The 26713-nt window shown below is 37.6% G+C and overlaps 1 protein-coding gene across 1 annotated transcript in view; it reads left to right on the plus strand.

Annotated features, from left to right (window-relative positions):
* The window catches only part of NAA16 (N-alpha-acetyltransferase 16, NatA auxiliary subunit), a 63680-nt gene that overhangs the window by 926 nt on the left and 36041 nt on the right, over nucleotides 1–26713 (plus strand). Inside the window, exons 2-8 of the mRNA XM_085059052.1 lie at nucleotides 11893–11977; nucleotides 14207–14311; nucleotides 14893–15050; nucleotides 16135–16269; nucleotides 22036–22189; nucleotides 23687–23806; nucleotides 25957–26052. Of these exons, the coding sequence (XP_084915178.1) occupies nucleotides 11893–11977; nucleotides 14207–14311; nucleotides 14893–15050; nucleotides 16135–16269; nucleotides 22036–22189; nucleotides 23687–23806; nucleotides 25957–26052 (853 nt within the window). The remainder of the gene's footprint in view (nucleotides 1–11892; nucleotides 11978–14206; nucleotides 14312–14892; nucleotides 15051–16134; nucleotides 16270–22035; nucleotides 22190–23686; nucleotides 23807–25956; nucleotides 26053–26713) is intronic.

Below are 26713 nucleotides of genomic sequence, written 5' to 3' on the forward strand. Positions count from 1 at the left end.
AGCCGGGCTGCGCCGCCGCTCCCCTCCCCGCCGGAGGAAGGAGAAGAGCTCCAGGCACGGTGCGAGCGTAGCAGGGGTTGCTTGGCTGATTCCCATCGGCGCTTCATTTCCAGCGAGAGCGTCGGTTTTGTTGTAGAGACCGGGTTAAAAGTAGTTCGCTCGCTCAGCGGTTTTGAGTGTAGTTGAAGACGTCTGGTGGATTGGAGTATCCTGCTTCTGTGCGTCCTTTGGAGGACTTGTCTCAACTTCTTTGAGCTGGGCTACTTCAGCTCTGTGAGGCTTGGTGGTGCAAAAGACATTTGGTGTTTGTGAGATAACTTTGAAGAAGGAGTTCACTTTAGCTGTGAGTTTCTAACTCAATCACTGTATTCTTTATGATGCGAACACTTTATGGAAAGAAAAAGCCCCCTCTCCGCCCACCCCAGGCAAAAAAAAACACCACAGACAAGAAAGCACCGCACTATCCTTTTCATGAACTTGTCAGTGTAATAGTAATGGAGTTCCAGCCTCAATAAAATTTAGGTGGTTTGTGTCAGTTTACTAGTCTGCAGGCAGAGGACGTCTATGCAGCACACTAAGTAATCCTGCTGGCAGGCACAAATTTCTTTACTTATCTCTGAATTGGTTAGCTCGTTTCAATACTTTGTGGTTCAGATGTGGGCATTTTGGCTTCAGGAAGCTGAGCTCAAGCAGTGTGTGTAAGCCCATGTACTCGAGCTGGTGTGTTTCAGCAGGTGCTTCAGAGCTGTTTTGTTTTGCCTGCTTTGGGTAGTATGCAGGTTTTAAAAAACTTAATAGTTCTTAATGGTGATTTGTTGCTTACTGCATGCTTATGGTATGCATCTTAGTAAGTCATTCTAGCACTCCTCTTTCTCTCTGCTAAAAATAAGTGACTAATATTAGAACAGTTAAGTGATTATTCTTACTAGCAGCAGACAAGTTCACAGTAGCAGCCACTTCTAAAGTTTTTTGGATTGAATTATAGAATGGCTTTTCTGGAGATCATATTTTAGACAGTTTCTTTTTGTTTAAACGGTGGATAAAACTGTTGGGAATTAGTGCTTAGGCAAGAAGAAGAGAGATACATAAAATTTAATTGAAGTTCATACAGAAATTTACTTGCTTTCTAAAATTTTCAGAAGCCTTTAACTGGTGCTGTGTAGTGGCCAGTTGCAGTTCCTAAAGTGTTGATCACAAAATTATGGGCTTGTCTCTTCATATATTGTCACTTCTTGAAACTTAATTTCTTATTACTTTTTTCTAGCTAGCTCTGACTCTTTCATGATTCACTTCTGGAATACTAATGTCAGCATAGTGCAAATGGAACCCTTTGGTTGCTTGACATATCTCAGAGTATTTTTGTGTGGTAATATAGCTTGTGGTGCTAAAGACTCTTTAAATCAACCAGCTTTTGCTTAGTTTGGCACTGCCAGAATACTCAAAATGCCCATTGGATCCCTAGTAATTTCAAAAATTGGGGGCAGGGATTATGTGGGAGGCTGCATAATAAGACCTTACAAGCATGTAGTGATTTAATCAGTTGGAACAGATGCAAGGAAACTGTACTCATATATTAAGACTTAAGTATTTTTATGAACGCTCTGCAGAGAATAGCAGTCATGAAATGGGAAGCTCATTTGGAGATCATGAGAAATCCTTTGCAGTGACTTGGTGTGTGTATGTAATATGTGAGACAGGTCATCAACATTCTGAACAAGGTGTCCACTTAACAGCAAAGCTGTCAGAGCTGCCCTGACTAGTGTGGCCTCCTGGAGTTCAATGGAAGCTGGGAAGTCTGCTCGAGAAGCTGAATAAATAGTCTTTAAGCCACATCAGTTTGTGTGCATGCATGCTTGGCAGTGCTTGAACAAGCTGACTTAAAACTAGCAATTAGGTGATGAGGGAAGTAATAGCAATTGTAGCATAGGTAGTAGTTCTAGTTGATCAGGGCTACTGTAAGGTAGTGCTAGAGCTCCTTTCCTGCTCTGTTCTGTCTTCCAGTTCTCTTTTGTTTGTTAGGCCATACTTCCACTCTTCTGCAGAGATTTTTTTCTCAGTCTGGTTGCTCATCCCCTGCAAGGTCTGTTGGTCTCTACAGGTGTGTTCTTTGTGAGGAAGGGGCTGAACGGCTTCAAGCTCTTGTCTTGTACTTTTCAGCCTCACAGAAGGCATGGATGAAGTATTTGAATCTGTTCCCTCTTCATGGAAGGAGAAAAGCATAATAAATAAGAACTAATACAGGAGTGCTGGTATGCTTCTTCTTAAAGTCAGTCTTCAGCTCGGGTGACTTTTTAAGTGAATGGGGCAGATGCAATCTAAAACACATGCTCGTCGTACTTAGAAATGCTTCTTGTTAAGGTTGAAGTTCAGTAATGTGTATTTGGTGTTTACTTCTAGTCAGCTTAGCCAGATCTTCTATTTTCTGTATTTGAGTTGTAAGCTTACCTTCAGAGTATGTTGCAGTTTAAGCAGCTTTGATTCTTTTTTCCCTTCACCCAAGAATCCATATTATAAACTGTTTCAGAGTTGGTCTTAAACATTGGATTTATAGAATCAAATCAGCTCTGTCTGGACATGGCACAGCAGTAGTCTTTGTAAGTGCTGTAGGGGAAAGCCTTGGGGTTCTTGTCATGCTTTCATGGCTCACTTGCTAAATTGTTTTTGGTTTTAAGAAATGCTTCCTGTATTCTAATAAGTATTGGTGTCAGCCCAGGATCATGCAGTATAAGGTATGTTCTGATGTTTGTTTCACGCCTAATACATGGATAGTATCATGCCTGTAAATGACTAATCCTTTGATTTTTTTTTTTAGTGAATTCTACATATTGTTATTGCATAAAATAAGGTTTGCTGCTTTAGTTGCAGCTTACTTCAGGTAATAAAACACAATAAATCTACAAGTATATACCTTTGCAGCAGTGACTTGTTGCAGCTCAGTTCATTCAGGCATGTATTTTCCATTTTTGAGGGTGAGGAAACATTAGAAATTTTTGAAAGTGCCCTGTCTGAGGACTTGTTCAACTTTTGTGTAATGTCCTTTTTGTTCTCCAACTTCTTCAACAATATTAAGAGATTTTATTCTTTGATAAAATAGGAATGTACAAGTGTTTGTAGGATTTAATTAAATTCATTCGTATGCATAGAATTCTAAAAATTTATTTTAAATTTTATTTAATGAAATAACAGTGGTTTATAAACATGCAACTAGTCAGTCTCCTAGGAATTACCTGGAGGAGTTACTGAGCTATTAAACTCAACAATTGGGAAGGTATGTTGTTGTACTAATGAGGGCCTCCCAAATGAGATAAATACCATAGCTGAGGTAGCCATTATAATCCACCACTGGAGCAATGGAAGTTGGAAGTCTCTAAGATTAAAGATCCTTTCCTTTCAAAGACAGGAGTTTGGAGCAGCAAGTTAAAATCTTCTGGTGTAATTGAAGACTGATTCTTGGTGTGGTTGTTACTTGTGCTGCTAAGGACAGGCAGCCTAGGAAGAGTGTAGGCGGTTTCCTTGATACGGACTTTCAAACGAGGTGGTGAGGATGGCTGGCCAGCTGCAAACTACTAAAATGACAGAATTGTGGAGGATAGATACCAGGCTAATGGTGACAGTCAGTAAGACTTTCATAAGGGAAAAATCACACTTCACATTTGCCAGTGATTTGAGGGAGTCTCATTTGGAGAAGTCTTTATCCCAAACAGATATTCTTGGTTTAATTTTTCAGGAGGAATTTGTGAAGGTCATCATGCAAGGCTCAGAAAGCAGGCTTCTGTGGAATGCTGTGGGTTGTTTCTTCACTCTGGACTTTTATTCATACAGGAACTTTTCCTTAAAAAATGGTAACTTTTCAGAGTTAAGTCTCTTTGTCTTTTATGCTGGAATTTTTTCTGATTTGGCTGCTTATGTGGAACAGAACAAACACTGAATAGGAAGAGGAGTTCAGTTCTAAACTGTTTGTGGCACAAAAAGCCAAGGCCACCTGAAAACTTCCTTGTTTCTGGAGTAAGTTGAGTCATAATAAGTGAAATTGGCTGTCGATAAACTTGGAAATCTGAATTTAGTATAGACCTACTATGGGCTGTGGTAGTATATCTCTCCATGGGAGATGGATTGCTCCTAAGATTTGTGATTTTTACGGGTATTTGAGGTGCTGTTAAAACAGTTTCCCTGTACACTGAAAACTGGTGAATCCAGGAAAGAGGATCCTGTTATGCCACTGCTCAAGTACACTGCAAGTCTACATTTGCGGTGCTGTGTGCTTTGCTCCTTCACCTGGTCCTACCTCCAAGCCTCCTCAGAAGGATGCAAGTATGAAATTACCTTCTGGAGAGAGAAAGAACTTAACAGAAGATTCAGAAGTTGAGCCATTTGGAGAAGTTAAGTAGGGACTTACCTATTTTCAACCTATTGTGCTTCATTTGGATTTTGGTAGGAATGGTGGCTGCAAAATAGCAGGCTCCAAACAAAAAGTTGTTAATGAAAAGGTAGTTATAGTGTAGAACCCTTTGCTGCATGATGTATTAGCTATACAAAAAGGTTTGGACGCTTTTAGGGGGTCCTTCTTAGATGCATGGCGGGGAGCCTCTTTTTTTGTGTGCTTGGGGAGTTGGTGAGGCACAAACTGGAGGCTGAGAACATTCTGGTGAGAGCTGCAGTAGTGCTTGTCTTACTCATAAGCCTCTGTCTCTGCATCCAGTGCTTGTATCTTACCTCTAGAGGCCTGGACCAGGTGTGTCTGATCTCTGCTCTGATCTGTTGTGATTCATGCAACTTTTTGGCTGAATCACTGTGTTGAGTATGTTGAGATTAATTTAATGTTGAAGGTGGGCATTGGTAATTGTCTTGAACTTGCTTGAAGATGCCTAAAGAATTGTAACTTTTAAAGCCTGATATTTATTTTAGTATGTATTGTGTCAGATCCCACAAAACAGTGCTGATGTTCATAGTTTGATTTACTTAACTGCTCTCAGATGCAGTTCCACTAGGCTGTAGAGCCACCTGCTTAGTCTTGTTCTTGCTAAGCAAATTGCAATTCATCCCAGGAGGTGTGGCAGATTGGTGTCTTCAGTACTTCTGCACAAAGTGCAGATTGAAAGCGAGTGGAAAATGTCTGACGAGGCTATGACTTTGTCTCCTTTCTAGTGCTGCTGTTATGATTTCTGCTTTGCAGGGGCACACACGTTTTCATAAACAGGAGAGAACTGTATTAAGTCAAGCAGTGTGAAAGTTACAAATGCTGAGTACTTGTCAGCAAGAGCTCTTTCTACTCTGCTTTCTTGTTTCTGCCCTTTTGAAGCAAAGGATATTCTAGGAATTCAAATAGTATTGAGTGTGTGTGCACAGCACAAAATTACCCAAGGTTTTTATTGAAGGCAAGCTTATTGATAGTAGCTTCTCCTTTTAAAAGAGGTGTAGTTTATAGGGCTGTTAAAAATGTCTATGACAATAAAGGGTGAAGAAACATTCTCTTATACATGTTCTTTCCTGTAATAAATACAATATCAATTTTATTCTGCCAATAATAATACAAACAGCAGTGATTACAACTGTTACTACCAGCTGCATTATGTACAATGTTTTGTGTCTTCTGATGATTTGAACTTGAATAATTGTGAAAATCCAGTTAAAGGAAAAAATGTTTTATACAGAGTATCATGACAGTGAAAGCTTTGATATTACTGTGACATTAATACATTGATCAAAATGTTACCACCATGTGGTGCTGGCTGCTCGTTCTGACTAAGCACTGTTCTGCATTGCTAAGTCCCTAGGTCTGGGAAAGAATGATGTGGCCTGTCCATTTTGACAATCGAAGCAAGCAAGGATGTATCTAGGTTGTCTTCCTCTTTTTATTTCAGATGATGGGGTTAACTGCTCTCACCAGCAGAGTAAGAGCAGTCATGGGATGGCCATGCATATATAAAATCCCAGTAGGGTGTGGAGAATGTGTAGAAGAACATGTTGATACTCTGGAATGGTTGCTCTGGGACTAGAAATTAAAGATCCTTGAGACAGGGCTTTCCTGGCCTCCATGACCTGAAGCCTCTTCCAGCTGATATTTCTTTTTCATTCTGTAAAACATCGGTGAACTGAAATCAGTGTAGAGAGAGGGATGCTGTTTGGAAAACCTCATGGAGAAGTTTCTGGTCTGTCTGAACTTGAATGGTGTCATGATGCTTTCTTTTTGTATATCAATACCGCAACTATCCATCTATTTTGTAATACAAGGAGCATTTCCAGCACAGATGCTCAACTCCTTCAAACAAGATGGTCAGACCTTGCTATCAAGCTGGTGAATAATTTAGTAATTATTTATTAGCTTAGAAGCAGTAGCTACTGAGTGTTGCCTAAAATCTAAGGTAATTAGACAACTAATTTTATCATCTGCTGTATGAAATAGATTGTCTGTTACATGCTGATGACATTGTTTTATAGATGTGCAGTAAAACAAGGAAGGCTTTTTAAAAGGTCCAAGTGTTAAATGCCAATTAAGAATACTGACAGTGTGCTGATGTTCCTGTATTGATTGTGCCTGGTCAGTAATGTGTATCAGTAATTTGATCAGTCCCAAAGTACTTGTCAGATAGCTCCCAGGAAAAGGTGCTGATCAGAATCAGTGTCACTGATAATTTTGAGGGGTTTTATTACTGAACTTGATCACCATTGAGAGAGATTTCCAGCATAAATGAGTTCCAGCATTCTTCCGTAAGGCTTGATGTGTAAGCCTTGTCCTTTTTCCCTAGACTCTGATGTTCTGCATTGTCCTTGATTTCCTTCTTTAGCACTTCAGTCAGTGTTACACTGCATTGCAAACATGAGTAATTTTTTTAATGAATCCTAGGAGTTGTCAAACACCCTCCGAGTTCTACACCACAACAGGAGCAAAGACACTACCTGGCAAGAAGAATGTTGAAACTGTTGAGTGCTGAGAGGTCTGCAGGAAGGATTGTATGGAAGTACAATAGCAGGGAAGACTAAAACAGGCAATGCCTTACGAGGAGTGTCTGAGGGAGCTGTGGTTGTTTAGCCTGGAGAGAAGCAGGTTCAGAGGAGACCTTACCACTTGCTACAACCATCTGAAAGGAAGTGGTAGTGAGATGGAAATCAGTGTCTTCTCCCAGGTAACAACTGACTGGACAAGAAGAAATGACCTCAAGTTGCATCAAGGGACGTTTAGATCAGATATGAGGAAAAATTTCCACATGGAAAGGGTGGTTAAGCACTGGAACATGCTGCCCTGGGAACTGGTTGAGTCACCAACCCTGGGAGTATTTGCAAGGCATGTAAATATGGCGCTTCGGGACATGGTTTAGTGAGAATGTGGCAGCTGGACCTCACAATTTTAGAGGTCTTTTCCAATCTAATGATTCTATCACTTGTTCTTCTAATAAAACTTGAAGCTGTATTTATTCAGCTGTGTTAAAATTGTTCAGTTGGTTTGAAATGCTTATTTTTCTTATTGGTGCTTCTGATGCTCCATCATGTTTCTGGCAAGGGAGCCTATTGGTGTGCAAGACCTGTATTAACAGAACATGGGCTGTACAGATAGGATCGGAGAATAATGTTAGAATGTTGTAATAGTTTGGATTTTGTGTTTAGTACATTCTTGTCAAGAGACAGCAAAACCAATTTTTAAATTGCAGTATTGTTAAAGAAATTGCACATAGAATCACAGAGTGGCTTGGGTTGGAAGGGACCTTTAAAGGCTATCTAGTCCAACCCCCCCTGCCATGAGGAGTGACATCTTCAACTGATTGCTATGTTTAACACAGCTATTTGGTTTGATGCAATAGCTGTCCTCACTCTTTGAATGTGATGCTACTCTTTATCTAGCCTTCATTAAAACACTTTATGAAATAGTACATCTCTTGAATACCTTCAGAGGCACTGGGGCTGTGGCATGAGGAAGGGAATTGGTTGCTGCAGCTGCAGTCTCTCTGAGTCGCCAGTTGAGATTATTTTTTGTTAAGATGACTTGGAAGTGACTGTTAATGTCTGAGATAATGGGATGTTCTTCAACCATAAAATTGCCAAACTGTGTATTAAACTATGTATGTGAAAAATTTAACTGTTCTCTCAATGCAGGGCCTTTTTCAAAGTAGCAGATGCTATGTCTAGGGAGATGTAGTTTGTGAAAGCATCCCTGTAATAACCTGATGTTGTAAATAGTTAAACATAATTTAGATGTAAATGACATGATTAAGTAGTGATATGTGAAGTTCTTCTGTTTCATAAGTAAGGCTAGTGATTGAGATCCTTGATCCTCTTTATATTTAGAGGTAGTAGTGGAAGGGGTTTTTGTCTTGTTTAAAGGGTGGAAGGCATTTTGGGTCTTTAAAAAAAAAGACACAATACAAAAAAAATTATGAACTTAGCATTTTGCTAAGTAGATGCAGCAAAGCATTGTAATACAGAAGTCGTCTTTTCTTGTTTTTCATTTTTGTGTCCTTGTTAATAGCATTTTTTTCCTTTACAATTATAATTACTTCTTAGATGCAGTGCCAATTTGACATCTGTCTAGAGGCACTTGATACTTACCTGAAAGTGTTGAAAAAGGGAAAAAACTAGATTTTTGCCAGATCAGGTAGCATTCTTCCAGAAACATCTGTTAGCAAAAGTTCTGGATAACATTTGGGCCTTGCCACAATTTCCCTTTGAGGTTTCAAGTGTATAAACATTCATGATTTTGCTTTAGTTCTAGGAGGAAATGATTGCCATTGGGGTGATAGGAAGCATCACATTAAGCACAACAGATAAGGCAGTTAAAAAAAAAAACTCAGCATATTAAGTTGAGCTTTTAATGTACCAAAGACTTAATGCAGTGGGACAGATACTAATGAATGCATTTCAGCTACATTTGTCCTGATAAATAAACTTAAACACGTTTGGAGACATCAGACTTCCCAACTATGAAATGTCCATCTGTGCTACAGAATGAGATGGTATCAAACGCTATCAAACTCTGGTCCCCTATAAACAAAATACAGGTGGAGCATAATGTGCTCATCTACAGTTTTTGGACAGACTGAAGTTTGAAAGTAGTCTGTTCAAAAAGTTTGAATGCTTTAAAAGCCTCGGGCTTGTCCGTGTTACTGAATCTGTAGACCTTTCAATGTGTGTGCATATATATGTGTGTGTGTGTGTGTGTATGATGAGAGACAAATAATTTGTGTTGCTGACCTAAGCCCTTTTTTCTTCTGTTGGTATACATTTAAGCTAATTGGTTATTGGTATAAATACAAAACTCATTTACAAATGCACGTTCACATATGTGTTTGGAGGAAATGGGGCTGGGAAGTCACTCTTTGATTAACAAGCAAGATTTGATCCATGAGTGGGGAATTGTATAAAGTTGCATTTTGTACTGATTTGTTATGTTTCTGAAGTCAGACCCTCTTTTGTCTATTAACAAGAAGGTGGTCAAATGCTTTGTCTGGTTTTGAGCTGAAGTGTTTACTGACAAGTATTACAAGTATAGTCTTACGAACAAGTGGCTGAGGGAACTGTGATTATTTAGCCTGGAAAAAAGGAGGCTACAACTACCTGAAAGGAGGCTGTAGCAGCGTGGGGGTTGGTCTTTTCTCCCAGAAGCTTCAGGGCAAGAGGAAATGGCCTCAAGTTTCACCAGGGGAGGTTTAAATTTGCTGTGAGGAAAAATTTCTTTGCTTGAAAGAGTTGTCCAGCATTGGAAGAGGCTGCCCAGGGAAGTGGTTGGATCACCAGCCCTCAAGATACTTAAAAGATATTTAGCTGTGGCACTCTGGGACATGGCTTAGTGGTAGACTTGGCAGTACTGGATTAAAGTTTGGACTTGAGGCTGTAAGAGGTCTTCTCTTAACCTAAGATAAGGATGCTGGTTGTCTTATCAGCAAGCCAAAAAACTGTGAATATTGAACTTATGCTTCCTCTCAGTGTGGAGTGCATTAATTTCTCTCTTCCATTCATCTGTTGGGCTTTAGAAAATGTGATCTTGACTGTCCTCCAAAAATCACATTTGTCTCTAATTATCTTTGATTCAGTTCTTATTCTAGGCCTGAGACTGAACTCTATAGGATAAAAATGTCAAAACAAGGATAATGGATCTGATTTCTCCAGTAGTTAATCTATTTTAAGTGCACACTTGACTCAAATAGCTTCTGGTTAAGTACTGCTGTATATTTGGGGTTTCACTCAACATTGCTAGAGTTGTAGAACCGTGGATGAATGTTCACTGTTGTTACTTTTTTAGGCATACTTGAATAAGTTTAGAAAGCGTACTTAGCACATTATTGGTATTTTCCTATGATTCTTTAAACATATTGAGCAACTTAGGTTAACAAAGAAAGTGGATGCATGGGAGAATTTTGCCTTCCCATAGAGGGGACTCCAAGTTTTGCTCAACCTAGGTTATTTCTGGTAAAAGATGTTGAAACTAGTTCTCAGTTAAAAAAAAAACCACCAAAAACTCTGTTGCTCTAAATGTTAATTCCCATAGTGTAACGATTTGCTTTTCATGGGAGCTCTGGCCATCCTGCCAGAAGTCTGTCAGGCAGATCAACCTGATCTAACATCAAGGTTAGCTGTCTTTTGTTTTGAGAGTTGATTTTGGTGACCTCCGAGGGTTCCTGCTGACCTAAATGGTTCTATGATTTAATCTCCACTTAGTCATGGTTAACTGCAAGTGTCTTGAGTTTCAGGCAACAAGAACCTAAAAACTGTCTGCAGTTAAGCCCTTCCCCACAGAGTGGGGGAGGATCCTTGTTTTGCTGCCTTAGCCAATTACCCCAAAGTGAGCATAGGTATGTTTCTGTATTGCTTTTACCCTGTGAAGTAATGCAATGATCTGTCCTGATTGCCAAGGTGTTACTATACTCCATATTAATTTAACACAGATTTTGCCTTTGTCCTGGAAGATTGATGGAGTGGGAATGATCTATGAGAGACTGTTAAAGCACTCAAGCGCACAACTGAAATGACATAGGTTCTCCTGAGAATAGCTGTCTAAATTACAGCAGGACAATACTCCTTATTAACTGAAAATTATGCCAAGTAAAGCCTGGTTTGGTGGTTTTTCTACAGTTAAAAAGCTTAAGTGACCTTTACTGTTAAAAAGCTTAAGTATGCCTTTAACTGGTTTAAATAGATTTATTTTAGTGGTCTCCTGTAGTTATCAGTAGTTGATTGAAATTACTAAAACCTTACTGACTTAGGCAGTATCTTCCTAAGGAAGGGAACCTGCATTCCCTCTTTGTTTCTTCCATATATGTTCCCACTGTTAAACGACATTGTTTGCCAGTTTACCTAGTAATTAGGTAAATGGTGTTCTAAATAAATTTATAAGCAGTCCTTAGCTGTACTATTCAGGTAGAAATTAGGTATTTTACTTTTTTATTACCCAGTTAAATTCTCCCACCCTGATATCTCTGTATTGATTTCTGAGGTTATAATAAGTCTGTCCTCCTTCCCAGTTTCTCTCATCTTTCCAAAAGTCTATATGGGCAACTAGGAAAGTCTTTTGCCTTGAGATCTTGCTCTAGGAAGTCACTAGGCCAGGGAAGTGGGATTTTGAAAGGAATGTCTAGACCCTTTGAGACCAATTTTCCTCAAAAGTTTCCTAACTGTGTTATCTATTTTAAGAATTTCTGAATTGAAGTAGGCATTGCTACTTCGCTTTCCTATTTCTTTTGAAAAGGAATTAGTTTTTATAAAAAAGTAGACCATGAGGTAGAGTATTGGCTGCATGTTCTGAATGCTGAGAAAAGGCAATTAAATGAATAGCTGTATTTGCCTAGAGCTTGTTAGTGATCTGATCACCATACCTTGCTGGATGAATGACTGCGTTAGTAATAGTATGTTAAGCTACGGTGGTTTTAAATGCATTTCAGTGATTGTATTTCGCCTCTTTTACAGAAATGTTATGAACAAAAACAGTACAAAAATGGACTCAAGTTCTGCAAGATGATCCTCTCTAACCCAAAATTTGCTGAACATGGAGGTAACTGCAGACTCAAGATTTTGGTTTTTGTCTCCTGTCGTGAGCTTAAATGCATTATCAGTCTGTATTATACTATTGAGAAAGAAAGGAGCCTGTTGGGGAGTATAATTCTGTTGTTATAACTGAATAATTACTCTGGATTTTCGGTCTTTGGGCATTCAGACCAAGTTTCCACTCTAGCTTGAACACTCCTGTGCAGTGGGATGTTGAAGATGAAAATATATGGTGGAAGCAACACTTCAGTGGAGCTTCCAACTTGCCTTTCTAGGTTTCTGGGTCAGAATGCTAGTGTGGGTTTTTCTTACATTCCTATTTAAAGTAAGCCCAGCCTTTTTTTGAATATTACATGAATGTGTTCTGCCAATAAATTAAAAATCTGGAGGGTTTTTTTATCAAGTTCATACTCTTAAATTTTCTGAACTGCATATGAAGTTGCTACCTAAAGGGAGCAAAGTTAAGTGTAATAGTATTGCTGTTAAAACTTGAAGCTGAAGATAGAATCTGGTGATGCTTTTCTGATAAATATTGTAGGAAACAGGGCAGCAAAATATTGCTTCTATTTACATCTGTTAAATTCTATTTACATCCTTGATAAGATACTCTAGTCTTATTGTATTACAGGTTTCTGTTACATTGTTCAGATAGTCTTTGCTTCTGATACTGTGAAGTTTTCTTGGCTTTTTGCTGTTGAAGCAACCTAACACTGAGTGTGCATGTACTGTGTCAGTAAATTATTTTCCTATTTGATGTTGTCAAATCTTGGCAAAATACTTGACTAATCCTTTTCATGCTTCTATCCATGTCTGCTGTTTCTTTGTTGTCTTCATTACTTCCCTAGAGATAAAAGTAGCTTTTTTGTTGCTTCAAAGCTGGAGTGGTTTGTCCAGCTCTGACCTAATGCATTTGTCTCTACTAGCACTTCTGTTTTTATAACATCTGAGTATACAGATCTGTCTTTTCTGCTCTTGCTGCCTCTTAAACTTTTCCAGGACAGCTAGCTGCCTTGGCAAACCACATACTACTTGGGCTTTGAGCCACTAATGGCTTTGAAGCTTGAGAGTAAAGCCTGGAATGAACAGCTGAAGCAGAACTAAGCCAGTGAAGTGATCTGATGGAAAGCTGCACTATTGTCACATTTAGCTTCAGAGAAAAGGAGTTTCAAAGTTTAGTGAGAAGATGGCAAATGGATTGGTGTGGCTGAGTGGTTATCACCCTGATGTGGGAAGGCAGGAGTAGCTTGCTCTTGTTTCCACAGTGGGGATATTCTTTTACAAAGTTCTTGATATTATTTAGAAATTATCATTCTGGCTCTCTCTGTTCTTACAGTGTGGATGTAGGACAACTTAAAAACAACAAAAAAACCCCTTGACTCCTTTTGGGTCATCATTGACTTATAAGTGTACTGTACAGGAAAACAGTGTTAAATGGGTCTATCAATACAGCTTCAAACTGCTGTTACAGCTGACCTTGAGATCATAGGCTGTTGCCACTAATACTGGAGAAAAGGTTGTAGTTGGAGGAAAATCAGAGTATTATGATGAAAAAGTGACTAATCTTCTGGCAGGGACCAAAACAAGTGGCCTCTTACTTAAAAAAAAAAAAAGCCCTGAAATACGAATCTTGAACAGCTTTCAGGCATAGTGCATGCATTGCATGCAATTTGCTTGCCTACTGTGTGCCTTGAAGAATGGGGGAAGAGGGAGAGCAATAGTCACACCAATAAAATCTTGTGCCTCTCAGAATGTTGATTAAAATATGGCATAGAGAAGGTCTTTTACACTCCAAATATGGTAGCAGGAAATGTGCTTCCCTTAATTAATGCTCTGTAAGAAGTCTGTAACAGGGGAAGTGTGACAGATTTGTTTCTTATGATATGACACCAGTCTCTTTTTCTTTGGTCTTCCTATCTGGAGCTTTAATACAGGTCGAGGAGCTCTCTAAATTTGCTTTAGTTTATTGTTAATTCCCTTGAAGCCAGTTAAGTGTATTTTTTAATTAATAAAAGTTTGTGTTGCCTGTGTTCACCATATCTGTGTGATGCTCTGCAAGTGGTCTTTTCAAGACAGGAAATGCTTCCATGTGACAGTCTTCAGCTATGCGAGGCTGCTATCCTGATGTAAATGTATATTTTAATGGGGGACTTCACTGTGTAACAACTTCAAAGGATATCTGCACTGTGAAGCTGGCATATGGGAAGTCAGAAACATAAGTGTCTGATACTTCTTACAGAGACACTTGCAATGAAAGGACTGACCTTGAACTGCTTAGGGAAGAAGGAAGAAGCATATGAATTTGTTCGTAAAGGACTTCGGAATGATGTGAAGAGTCATGTCTGTATCCTTTGTTGTACAAAACCTGATGTTTTTGCTATGGCACATTATTGATGGAAATCTAAGACGCTGAGATTGTGACAGACTTCTGATCTACAAAATGCTAAGCTTCCCTTTTGTCAATGAATCAAGAGGAGCCTTGTGTTTATTCCTTACTGTAAAATCTGGAGTCTAATTGAGGTTACAGATAGGCAAGAGAGGAAAATTTGTAACAACTTGTACACAAATTACATTGTTAGAGTAGAACTTCTATGAGTAAGAATTCCTACTGTAATTATGGTAGCATGTTTTAAACAATAAATCTCTGGGAATAACTTCTACAGTTTTGTGGAGTTTGGATAATTTAATTTGTATAACAATGCTCAGGGGGTTCTGAATGTGACTTAAGCAGTAAAGTCTCATAAAAAAATATTTTGAAGCACTGAATAATTTACAGTGTGTCAGTAGAGTCTGGCTTCAGTAATCCATCTTCATTTATAAGGGCACTGATCCTCAAGGAAGATGTCAATTTGTTTTGTGTGTAACACAAGTGCACTGCAGTTACTTTGGGAAAATCATAAATGTATCTTCCTAAACATGCATTAGGTTGGCATGTCTATGGTCTTCTGCAGCGCTCAGATAAGAAATATGATGAAGCCATCAAGTGTTACCGGAATGCACTCAAACTGGATAAAGATAACCTACAGATCTTGAGAGATCTCTCTCTGCTGCAGATCCAGATGAGGGATTTAGAAGGCTATAGAGTAAGTATTCTCTTTGAATTCCCACTTACTGCTGTTAGCTTTCTCTTGTTGTTCTGTTTCACTGTGAAGCCTTTTATTGGTAGTATTTCTGTTGCTACTTTTTTTTGTTTCAAAAATGTTTTAAGCGATTGTTTTGGAAAGCAGGAAAAGATACTGTGGTAGAGCTCTACATAGGGTTGAGAACAGAACTAGAAGTCTTTCTATGCAATTGGATTCACCAATCACCTTGTAAAAAATAGTTCTTAACTCATTTTTCATTAAAATAGTAAGCAAAAAGGGACAATACTGGTATTAGCAAGTAGAAGTACTTACCATGCTATTGTGAACACTACAGACAGTGGTTTGGGTGCAAATGTTGAAGGTGTTTTTGGTAAGAAATACATTGTCACGTTTCTTGTGAATATGTGGTTAACTTGCCTCATGATGACTGATTCCGGAAACTACGTGATGGTTATTATTATAAATAAAATCTTTAAATTTGTCTGACAGCAGTGAGTAGTTTCAAAATGGCTGAACTGATTTGTCTGTTTCATGTGAAGTAGAGGGTTGCACTGTGGGCTTGGTATTAGTTGGTCTTCTTACTAAGGATGTTAATTCCCATGAATTTGCTAATGCAAAGGGAAAACAGAGTAACTCACTTGAGTATATGACTTGACTTGGAAAGAAGTTCTGAAAAGTGTTGCAGTGGTGTGTGAAGACTTTGTCCCTAGGCATGAGGAGAGTGAATGGCACTCTGTCAGTGGCAGTGAGCTTGTCCTTTCTAGTGGAAAGTGCTTTCTGAGATATCAAAGCTCTATCTTTGGAAATAATTCAGGCCCTTAAGAGGTGCTCTTGAAAATGACATCTTCTGTGTCTCAACAAATAGAATTTATACTTTGTGCCATGACTCGTGTATTTACAATGTAGCCTCCGGATTTATCAAACAGAAATATGCTGCTTTTCCCCATGCTTTTAGAATTTCAGATTGCCTAGGGCTTTTAAACATTATTTTAAAATATTAGCTGTCTTGGTGTTAAATCATGATGAATGTGTAATAACTCTGGTTAAAAATTATTCTTTTAAAATTGCCTTTCTTTTACTGAAGGAGACAAGATACCAGCTGCTTCAACTGCGCCCCACACAACGTGCTTCCTGGATTGGATATGCCATTGCATACCACTTACTAAAAGACTATGATATGGCCTTAAAATTACTTGAAGAGTTTAGGAAAACCCAGCAGGTAAGGTTTCCTGGTGTGGAAAGAGGACACTTTTTGTATGAGGGATAGAATCTGAGGAATTAGTTCTTTGTAAATAGAAATAAATTATGAATTAGGAATAAAATTTGTAGTCAGAGAAGTCCTGTGATGATCCTGCCCCTTTACAGTAGGTGAAACTACAGAAAGTAGTTTAATAGTTTGGATGTGCTCATTTGCCCTTTCTCCTGCCATAATCTGGATGCATTACATCTCTACTAAGAATGAAATACTTTCAATGGTTTGTATGCATCTGTATATAATACACTCAATGTCAGTGCTTGGTTTCAGAGTAACGTGAAAGTGCAGCTGAAAATTCTTTGATAAGACTTGGTATTGTTGAGACCAGACTAAAGTAAATGGTACAAAGCTAAAATCACTGAGTATAACCTTCTTTGAGAGAGAGACTATTCCCATGTTCTGTTACTGGTAATGCAGAACTATGAAGTCTAGATTAGCAGAACAGAGTGGATGTGTTGATTATTCTGTAACATGGAAAGAAAAAACCCATGTTTGTAGATCCATTCAGCTGGGAAGGCCTCTTAGAAGTGCTGTGTGAAAATACTAAGATACTACCTGACCTATAGATTGTGTGTTTTTAAAACAAAAGTCTCATATCCTTTCTGACTTGTTGTATATGGGATTAAGTGTAAGAAAGGAAATAAATTGCGAGGGGAGACCGGTGTTTGTCTTGATCACATGTCGCAGTCAAAAAAAGGATGTTGCAAGCCAAGTATATATAGCTTGATATTTCAAAAGAGCTATAACTTCTGCACTGAGTAAAAACTGAAAACAGTAAGTTTATATCAAAATTGGGTCATCTTCTGTGAGTGTTTGACAACCAAAAAGTTGTCATTCTCAAATGAGTCAGCGGAGCCCAGTCTGACTTTGGTGTCAAAATGACTGTTTGAGTTGGAAAGAAAGAATATATAATAGAAAACCAGCAAATGTATCATAAGAAACTGAGGCTCTTTCAAGGACTAAAAGAGCTTACTAGTGGTATTGGCCCCTTGGAGAGAATGGAGGTGATGCTGTTAGTGGTGGTGTCTTTTAGAAAAGGTTGTGTGTAAATATGGCTGTTTGAGGGCAGTCATGATGCACTGTTCAGTCTAGTGACAAAGCCAGATTTAAATACTGTAGATGAATTATTAAATCAGTTGAGTCTGCTTTGCAAGATACCACCATCTCAAATTTCACCCTAAAACAAAGGTGATCCTAAGATGAGCGCAAGCACTGATGCCATTTTCTGATAAAACTGGAGATATTTTGGAAATTCCCACAAATAGGAAGATTGCTTGTACTTGCAGGGAGCTGGTTTAACTGTTGATTAGCATCATGTCAGGCAAAGGCAAGTGGTGGAAAAGCTGCTTAAGCATTGAAGGAGAGAAATATGCTACAGATGTGGGACCACATAGTTTTATAGGAAATTAGTCTTGTCAAGCCTGTCCTGCTTTTGAGATTGTTAGAGACTGTTAAGTGGTATGTTGTCTTTGGTCCTCCAAAACACTAAAAATATGTAATAACACATTAGTTCCACTTCTCTTGAAAATAGTCTTGTGCTATGTTGTGCCAGCTCCCTGATGAGTGCAGGCCCAGGTAGAACCGCAAATGCTGGAGGGGATTGGGATCCAGAACAGTCAGAAAAGTCCAGGCAAACCCACAGCTCTGTTTCGCCATGCACTGGCTCTTCCACAATACTCTCCAAATGTACTGGTTTTGAGGTGTCTGGATTTTTCAGTCCCTTGGTTAAAATAATTAAGTTCAGGACATTCTGTGGATCTTTAAAGAGGTCTTTTGCTTACTTTCCTTCCCAAATCTCCCCTCTTGCCCTGTACTTTGTATGCACTCAACTTGATAGGTGAACTTCTGTATCTTACTTCTGAGAAAATTGCATGTGACTGCAATAGAAGGGTGGTAGTTTAAAAACAGGGTTTAAAAAAAGGGCTGAAAGACAGAAGTGTATCCAAATGACTCGTGAGCGTGACTCTTCAACAAGCTGATGTTTTTGAGGAGTTGTATGGCAATCTGTATTAGGCCTGATTACCATGCATGTTAATGAATAGAGATGGAAATGTAACATGTTACATAAAATGCTGCGGTCATAATAATTGAGAAGTAATAGTAATGTAGGATGATACTTACTTACTTGAATTACTCAGGCAGCTCAGTCCATTCAGATGTGAATGCAAACAGCCAAAACCAATCAGTAAAACTAAGAAAAAGATCAAGGAACTGTCATTTTAGTGATTGCAGGTGAATATCTGAAGATGCAGTATTACAAAATAATGGAGCTAATCTAGCTACAAGCTGTTGCCAAAACCAGCAATCTGACTTCTTCCTGTGTGCTCACACCACTTCCTTGTGCAGCACTGGCTGACTTGTGGAGGGTTGGTTCAGGAAGCCAAAGTGACAGAAAAATAATCACTGTTTGGAAGGATTGATTGGCTGAACTGAACAATTGTGAGGTGACAGGGCAAAGAGGAAAGGGAATAATAGAGGGAAGTGAGCTGCCTTTGTTGATCCAGGCTGCAGTTACACTGACTTAGTTTATTGTAAAACTGTCCCTCAGGGCAAGCTTGTGGGTAAAAAGTAAAATACACACTTTTTTCTGAGAAGCAGGGATTTTATCCATAAAGCCGTGATTGCTGATAGATCAAGACTTACTCATAAGCCTGTCGTCAAAGTTAGAAAACTAAAAGAGCAATATGGCAAGATAAGAGGACTAGAGAAAAAGCTGTCTGGAGAGTATTTTTGTTTACTGTAAACAGGAAAAAAGCCTAGGTGATTTTAGTACAAATTGAACGCTGGGTTTGGAAAGAGTAACAGTTAGGAAGCTTGCTTATTAGGGAAAGTAAAGGAAGGAGTAGTGTCAGGAAGCTGATCAACAAATTGAAGTGATAAATTGCTTTTTGTCATTGACAGTTTTATTCTAGTGGCTACATTATCACTGGAAATGGTGAATTTTCTGCCTCTTAGTGTATTAAGATCAATGTTACCTGTCATCTGAAAGCTATAAATTGGCCAGATGCACAATATTTCAGTCAAAAACAGGGTATGAGGTTAAATGTAGATATCAATGCAGAAAATGTAACAGCTTGTGCTGTCCCAAGTTAAGTCAAATTATGTAAGAGTCAGTTCAGAAATTAAATTTTGGCAACCAAGGTGTAAAACAACTATGCAATTTGTTTTACTGTTATATGTCCCATTTTTCCTTTCTTCTTTTCCAGAACAATTTTTATTCTTAATTTTTATTTTATTCCTAATTTTCGCATCAGGCCCACAAATACAGATATGGACAGAAAACCTCTGGAGTTTTGGGGGTCTGCTCTTAGGTATGTTTTGGCTGCATCTTGTCACATTCTTTCAGTGACAGTTGTTAGGGCATCTGCAGTTGTAAAGCTGATCCTTCTTTGGTCCAGGAGGAGAGGAAGAAATTTATTCTGAAGCAGCAGAATTGAGTTCAGGAAAAGGTTGGGCATCTCTTGTGCAAGAGTCATAACTCTTCTTGGGGGAGGGAGGAGTAAAGATGTATTGAGCAGCAGTAACAATGGTGTGGACATTCTCTTTATAGAGCATCTTTATAAGACAATCTGATTATTCAGGTTAAGTATTGGGATTATTAACTGCTTGCTTTCTGATTAATTACATACTTAAATCATTAAATTGGTGAAGTTTCAAAATTTTGTTGAAAATGGACTTTTCTTAAAATTACTTTTAAAATAGGTTTTTAAATGGAGTGATAGTAAGTGCAATATCTTTCAGGTGGATTTGCTCTATTTGTAAGAATAATTTAATTTGATTTTTTTACATATGTTTTTGTTATCCTACTGAGCCAAAACAGCTATGAGGAGGTCAGTTGGTATCTGTTTATTGTATATATATATTTTACAGTTTTTTGGGTAACCTGTGTTTTGAAGGCCTAAAACCAATTCATTATGTGCCAAAAAGCTATGCTGCTTGTGGAATTTGGAATTGAGATGTGTATTGTGTTGGAGCAAAGGATGTTTTTAGGAGGAGGTGAAGGAGAAAGAATTAAATTGGTGCTCTCCAGTTTTGTTCCATGGCATTGCAGTAAGGATAAACAGGAAGACATGCTTAATGCTTAACCCCTGTTCATGAGTCTGTTCCGTGAAACAGTTAAAAATGCGTTCTTGGTAACAACGTTTTTATTAGTGGTTTCTAGTGGGTAATACAGACTAAAAATTGAGCAAAGGTGGAAATGGAAGTGGAGCTGTAGATAAGACATATACTTTGAGAAGTGGGTAGAATTTTGTGCTAGCTGCTGGACTAGTATGTGCAAGATATTAGTCTTCTTCCATCGCTATACTGTATTAGCTACTAAAAAAAGTACTTGACTGATGTTATTTTCATAGTAATGTTCTTTGTCAGATATACACATCTTTGTAGTATTTTATTTAGTTATGCTATCTTTCAGAACACTTATATGTAAAAGCAAATATTTCTAAAAATGCCCAGCAGTACTGTAAAAGTTGCTTCTCAAAATTTGAAGGGCATGTTATCAGGAATGTTAAGTCCTATAAAATCAAATTGGGCTTACAGAAGGGCCGGAAGAAATAGTTTAGGACAGTATTCTTAATAAGAATGTTACTTTCAGCCAGTTTAATGTTTTGGCTTTTTGTGGTTTTTTATTAAATTATTTGTCTCTTTAAAGACTGAGGAAAAGCTTTTTTCAGGGAAAAAGGAAGTAATAGTAAACTGTTTAGTGACCAATGTGACATTAAAGTGTTGGTTGCTCAGGAAGAAACAAAGTATGGAGTGTCACAGGAAAGAACATCATCAACATTTGCCAAACTCAACTGTTTTTCATCTTTTATTATGTAAAAAATCAGATTATAAGTCTCTCCTACAATTTCTATTGGGACAGCATATTTCATAGAGCAGACTGTTTTATTGATCTGCTGGGCATTGTCTGGAGATTGCATTTGCTCTCTAACATTCTTGCAGTTGGAGTAGCTTTTGTGTATATTAGTGAAGAGCATTTAGCATGAAAAGGATTACTACAGCTCTGGCAAGACCTTTCATTGCCTAAATCCACTTTAGGGAGTTATCTCTGAGAGGAATAATTTTGCATGTTGCCCTGCTTCATTGGCTGTTGTAGCACTGCGAGGTGGATGAGCCACTAGCTGTACTGTAGCCTGTAGAAAGGCCTAGGTGTGCGAATGGAAGCAGACCTAAAAATAATTCTGTTACTTGCAAACACTCTGTATGCTCGTGCACTACATTTTCTGGGGGATTGAAGTTTAGTGCGGAGAACACTTGGTTAGAGAGAAATAGTGTAAGTTGCCTATCTGAAAAATTACAGTTGTCAAGCTATGGATGGGTCATTGCTCTTGGAAATAGCTTGATCCAGAGTTCTGGTATGCTGAAAATGATAGTGTGAGACCCCAGCCACCTGCTGTAGAACTTACGTTAAAATTGTATATTGCATAAGTCCTTCAGAAAGAAAATATATTAAGATCTTTGCTTTCTCTCATATAATTCAGTTTTTAATTAGCTTGCCACAGTGATAGAAAAAAGAGAAATAAAGGACTTCTTCTAAAATATTCTCTAACAAAGGGTATCCTTAAATTAATCTGATTTGATTGTGAATAATGGGAGTTTTGCATTTTGAATGTTTAAATGGGTATATAAATAGATCTGATTATATTCCATTGCTTAAATCTTGTGTTCTGTAATACTGCATACGTTTGAGGTACATGTTAACTAATACATTGTTTTTTTTCCCCCCAGGTTCCTCCTAATAAAATAGATTATGAATATAGTGAACTGATTTTATATCAAAATCAAGTGATGAGAGAGGCAGATCTTTTTCAGGAGTCTTTAGAACATATAGAGACGTATGAAAAGCAAATATGTGATAAATTAATAGTAGAAGAAATCAAAGGTAAGTCATAAATATTCTTCCCTTAGCCAATTTTGTTAGAAATTTTTGCTAATGGCTTTCAGAGATGATAAAGCAGTAAAAGGGAAAAAACCCCAGCATCTTTATTTGTAACAATTATTATAGAAAACCGGTAACAACAGATGTACTGTTTTGTGCAGTATTTCCTACCAAAGTGGGTAGTGGATACAGGTAGTTTAACTTGGGCTGACATAGAAATAGAGGAAATCTCAGATTTCCTATTTTATGGTACTTACTAGGGTAGTTTTCCGTGACTCAGAACTATTATAACCCAGTTTTAATCTTATGTAAAAGAAATTCCTAAAGAATACTGTTTGAAGTACAAAGACAATTTTTCTACTTTTTTGACTGAAGTATCAAATTCTTGTTTCCTTTTCAAGCTTTCTAATGCACTTACTTATCCAAGTGAATACTGAAGTTGACTTTTTTGGTTAAAAATAACTCACAGTTGTTTAGTGGATTTGATGTGCTAATATGGATTTCTGAATATGTGGAGTAATGGCATGTATTCTTCAGCTGCCCCTTGCTTGCACAATTGTGGTGGGCTGACCCTGGCCAGTGGGTAAGCCCCACACAGCTGCCCACTCATTTCACCCAGTCTCACTTGTCAAATCAGAACAGAGAATAGGGAGGACAAAAGCAAGGGAGCTTGTGCATTGAGATGAAGATAGCTGAAGTGGTGCAAAGAGGATAGAAAATCAAACCCAGATCCTCAACTGATGCGGTCACGGCACACTTCCCACAAACAGGCTAGCTCAGCTAGTCTCTGGGCTTTCTGCCCCAACACTCCTTATCAATTTTTATTACCTAACAAAACTATATAGCATAAAATATCTCTTGGGCCAGTTTGGATCAGCTGTCCAGGTTGTGTGCAGTCTGACCTCATTTTGCACCCTGGTTTACTTGCTGGGGATCAGAGTGGGGGTAAAAAGACAAAGCCTTGATGGTCTACAACCACTGCTTAGCAGTGGTGGAAATGTTGGTGTGTTTATCAACATTTGTCTCAAATCCCAAAACACAGCCCAGAATGAGCTGCTGTGAAGAAGATTAATTCCATGCAAGCTAGCTATGGTAGAACCATTTACTTAGTAGCAAAACAGTGTGATTTAACTGGTTAAAAACTGGTTAGTTGATGTGAAAAATGTGCTTAAGTAAACAGCCTGATAAAAACTCACCTAGTTGTGTGTTGGAGTCCTGGAAGGAGGAGTTGGTTGTTTGTTTCATAATCCCAACAGCTGTTCTAAATACTCAGATGCAGACATTCAGGTAATCTGTTTTCACAGGTGCTCATTGTTCTAAGCTCTATGTGTGGTAGCTTCAAGTAGCATTTGTAATACACAGCAAATGCCTCTGGGAAAATAAAGCCTCTTTTTAAGAACCTGTGAATGCTTAAGCCCGATTTTATATATCTGGTATTGTAAACTTTATTCACAAATGTTTTCTCATGTCATTCATAGTTCTGTACTATGTTGTTTCTAGGAGAGATGTTACTCAAGTTAGGAAGACTGAAAGAAGCTGGTGAAGTATACAAAGAGTTAATTGAGCGTAATGCAGAAAACTGGTATTATTATGAAGGCTTGGAAAAGGCCCTGCAACCCAGTAAGTTAAGCTACATGGATACAGTGAAAATATGTATGATATGGGTTACACTTAGAGCTCCTGTTTGATGTGGTACTGCTTTAGATTAGAAAGTTCTACTTTGCATAAAATTATGTACCTTCTGATCTTGAATATCATATAGTGTGTTCATTCATTTTTAAAATGTTCACTGGAAAACTTGTGTGCATTAGAATATCGACAGTGAGTATTTCTCGGAATTAAGGGTGGCATTTGCTAAGATGCTTACATGAAGAACATTCTCTTGCCACATGTGAACTTGGAAACCGAATGGCAATTAATTCCTGTCTAGTCATTGATTGTCAGACTGCTATCATATGCCACAACATAAAATTGTAATTTTGGAACTTGATTAGCTGGTACCTCTTTCTAAGGGCATGTAGAGAAATACTCATACCTATTTCAGATGGCCTTTTAGGATAGACTATCTGAAAAAAACACCTTTTTTTTTTTTTAAGTTGGCATTTTGAAGGTAAAGGTGATAAATGTGTTAAAACCTTTGTTACTCCAATGCCAGCTCACATTTCTGCTACTGTGTTTTTCCAGGAAAAACAGCTCATTTTAAAAAACTATAATATTGCGACTATTTATGCTGTATTAAGTGTTTTGCAGTGATAACTTTCCAGAGTGTTTACATTTACACAGGAATGCTTTCTTTGTATTTAGTTTTTGGCTAATCAGTGAAAGTTTATTGGAGTTGTTCTGATGACATCATAAATCATAAGCCAACAATTATATTATTTGTGAATGTTATAGCTGCATTACATTTCTCAACCAGCTTTCTTCTAGAAAGTTTTACAGTTAGGTCTCATGAGGTCTGGGGATATGGCTAGTGATTGGGTAATGGAAATTATTTCATTTGTTACATATATGCAGAGTGTAGTGTTGCCCTTTGAGTGGTTTTCCTGGTGTATCCATAGAGTTGAATCACATGGTTATTGTCTCAGAAATTAAATTACCCAGGAACTCAGTTATTCTCTCTGATATAACAAATGCTGATGAAAGCATGTCATTTTTAACAAAGAATCAGTCCAGTCGGTTTTGACCTATTAAAATCCTATGTAGACTAAAACTGTACTAATTCTATAAAACTAATAATGCTACTTTATTTTTTAGGTGGTCTTAGGACTATTTCCTCCCCCATGGTAAGTTCTGGAGCTCCAACTTGTGATTTCAATTAGGGCTTTTATGTGCTTTAGTTCCAGTCCAAACAATATTTTAGTATAACTTTAATTAACTCTACATCTCTTGGAGACACTGGGTAATAGATTCCCCCCCCTTCCCCAACATCTGAGCTCAGTGACAAGATAAACTGTTTTTCTTATGAAAGGAAAGCAAATATATTTATATTTATAAAATATACATGTATTGTAGTCTTGATATGTGCATTCAGTTTTAAATTGTTTGAGTTTAATATTTAAGCAAAATTGATTTTAATTATATAAAAATGGCATTTTAAAGCAAAAGATTAGTGTTATTTAACTTCTAACCACATTGGAGCTCCAAAGCATATTATGGGGGAAAGGGGAGGAGTGGGCAGAAAATCTTCAAGTAGCTTTATTTTTGTTAAACATAAAGGTGTAAAGACTTCTGGCGCTCAGCACTTAACACTGGCCACGTGGTACCCTGGTTTTGCTGTCACCAGAGGACCTATAATAGAGGCATGCTTGTGTAGGATGCTGTTTGTATACCTATGGTTTAGAAATGCAACATATTTCTCTGAATGCTTTAAATGTGTCTGAAATGGATGCGTAGTGAAAAAACATTAATTGAAGCTATGAATGTTGTACACTGTGTGAATGGGTCTGCACAGCATGTAACTGAAAGAAACCAAACTCCAGCTCTGTGTGATTGAATGTGCAAGGTAATGGACCTTTTTAATTTTAGTTTATCTGTAGAGTGATTAATGCTAGTAGTTGCATATTGTATGTACAGTGTGTTCTCAGTACAATTTTACAAAGTAATGTTTATGATTAACTGGAAAAAATAACATGAAATGTTTAAATTGTTCCAAATCCACATAAGGAATCTAGCTCAATTAATTCTTGACACTTAAATTCTCATAATTTAAAGACATTTAAAAGAATAGGTTTTTGTCTGTCACTTACATCTATTATATTTGCTGATAATAGGCACTTTAGAAGAGAGGCTTCAGATTTATGAAGAAGTTAGTAAAAGACATCCCAGAGCAGTTTCACCTAGAAGATTACCTTTAAACTTTGTTTCAGGTAACAAGTTGCATATCTGTTCTGTAATAGTTTTTTTCTTATTTTTTTCTGTAGTTTTCATCAGGCTGTTTAATGTGCATTTAATATCTACTTGTGCATTTAATACCTAATTGAACATGCAGACAAATCAGATGTATGCATTTCTCTTGGGTTAGACAAAATTCTTTTATGTTTTAGGAGTTGATAGAAAAGCTTCATACACTCAACTGTGATGATATATGTAATATTTGTGTTGATAAAACTACAGTACAGAATGGTATGTAGATTGTAGGAATTCCTGTACATAATTTTTCTGCTTCATACAAGTTAAGAATCATGAGTTAAAATGTAGGGTATAGTACACTTTAATTCAATGTATGAGTGTGTGTATATGCATACCCCCTCCTGGATCTTTAATACACATACTTCTGCTGTAAAAATGTACACCTACTGTACACCATACTTTATTGTAGAACCATTAGAACTTAATTTGACAAGAAAAAACTACCTTTGTGCTGCTAGTTTAATAAGAAAAGGAACAAAAAGGTCTGCAGTATTATGTAGCATTTCATTTTATATCCAAGTTCTTGTCTTTTCCCTTTCAAAATTTGTTTTGAAATGCAGTGTACAAATACCCTTAGCTTTGGAAGGAAAATGTATATACTCCTGAAAATAGAAAGCT

This window comes from Lichenostomus cassidix, chromosome 1 (genome assembly GCF_008360975.1).
Source record: "Lichenostomus cassidix isolate B80296 chromosome 1, HeHo_3.0, whole genome shotgun sequence".
In the NCBI taxonomy this organism is placed as follows: Eukaryota; Metazoa; Chordata; class Aves; order Passeriformes; family Meliphagidae; genus Lichenostomus; species Lichenostomus cassidix.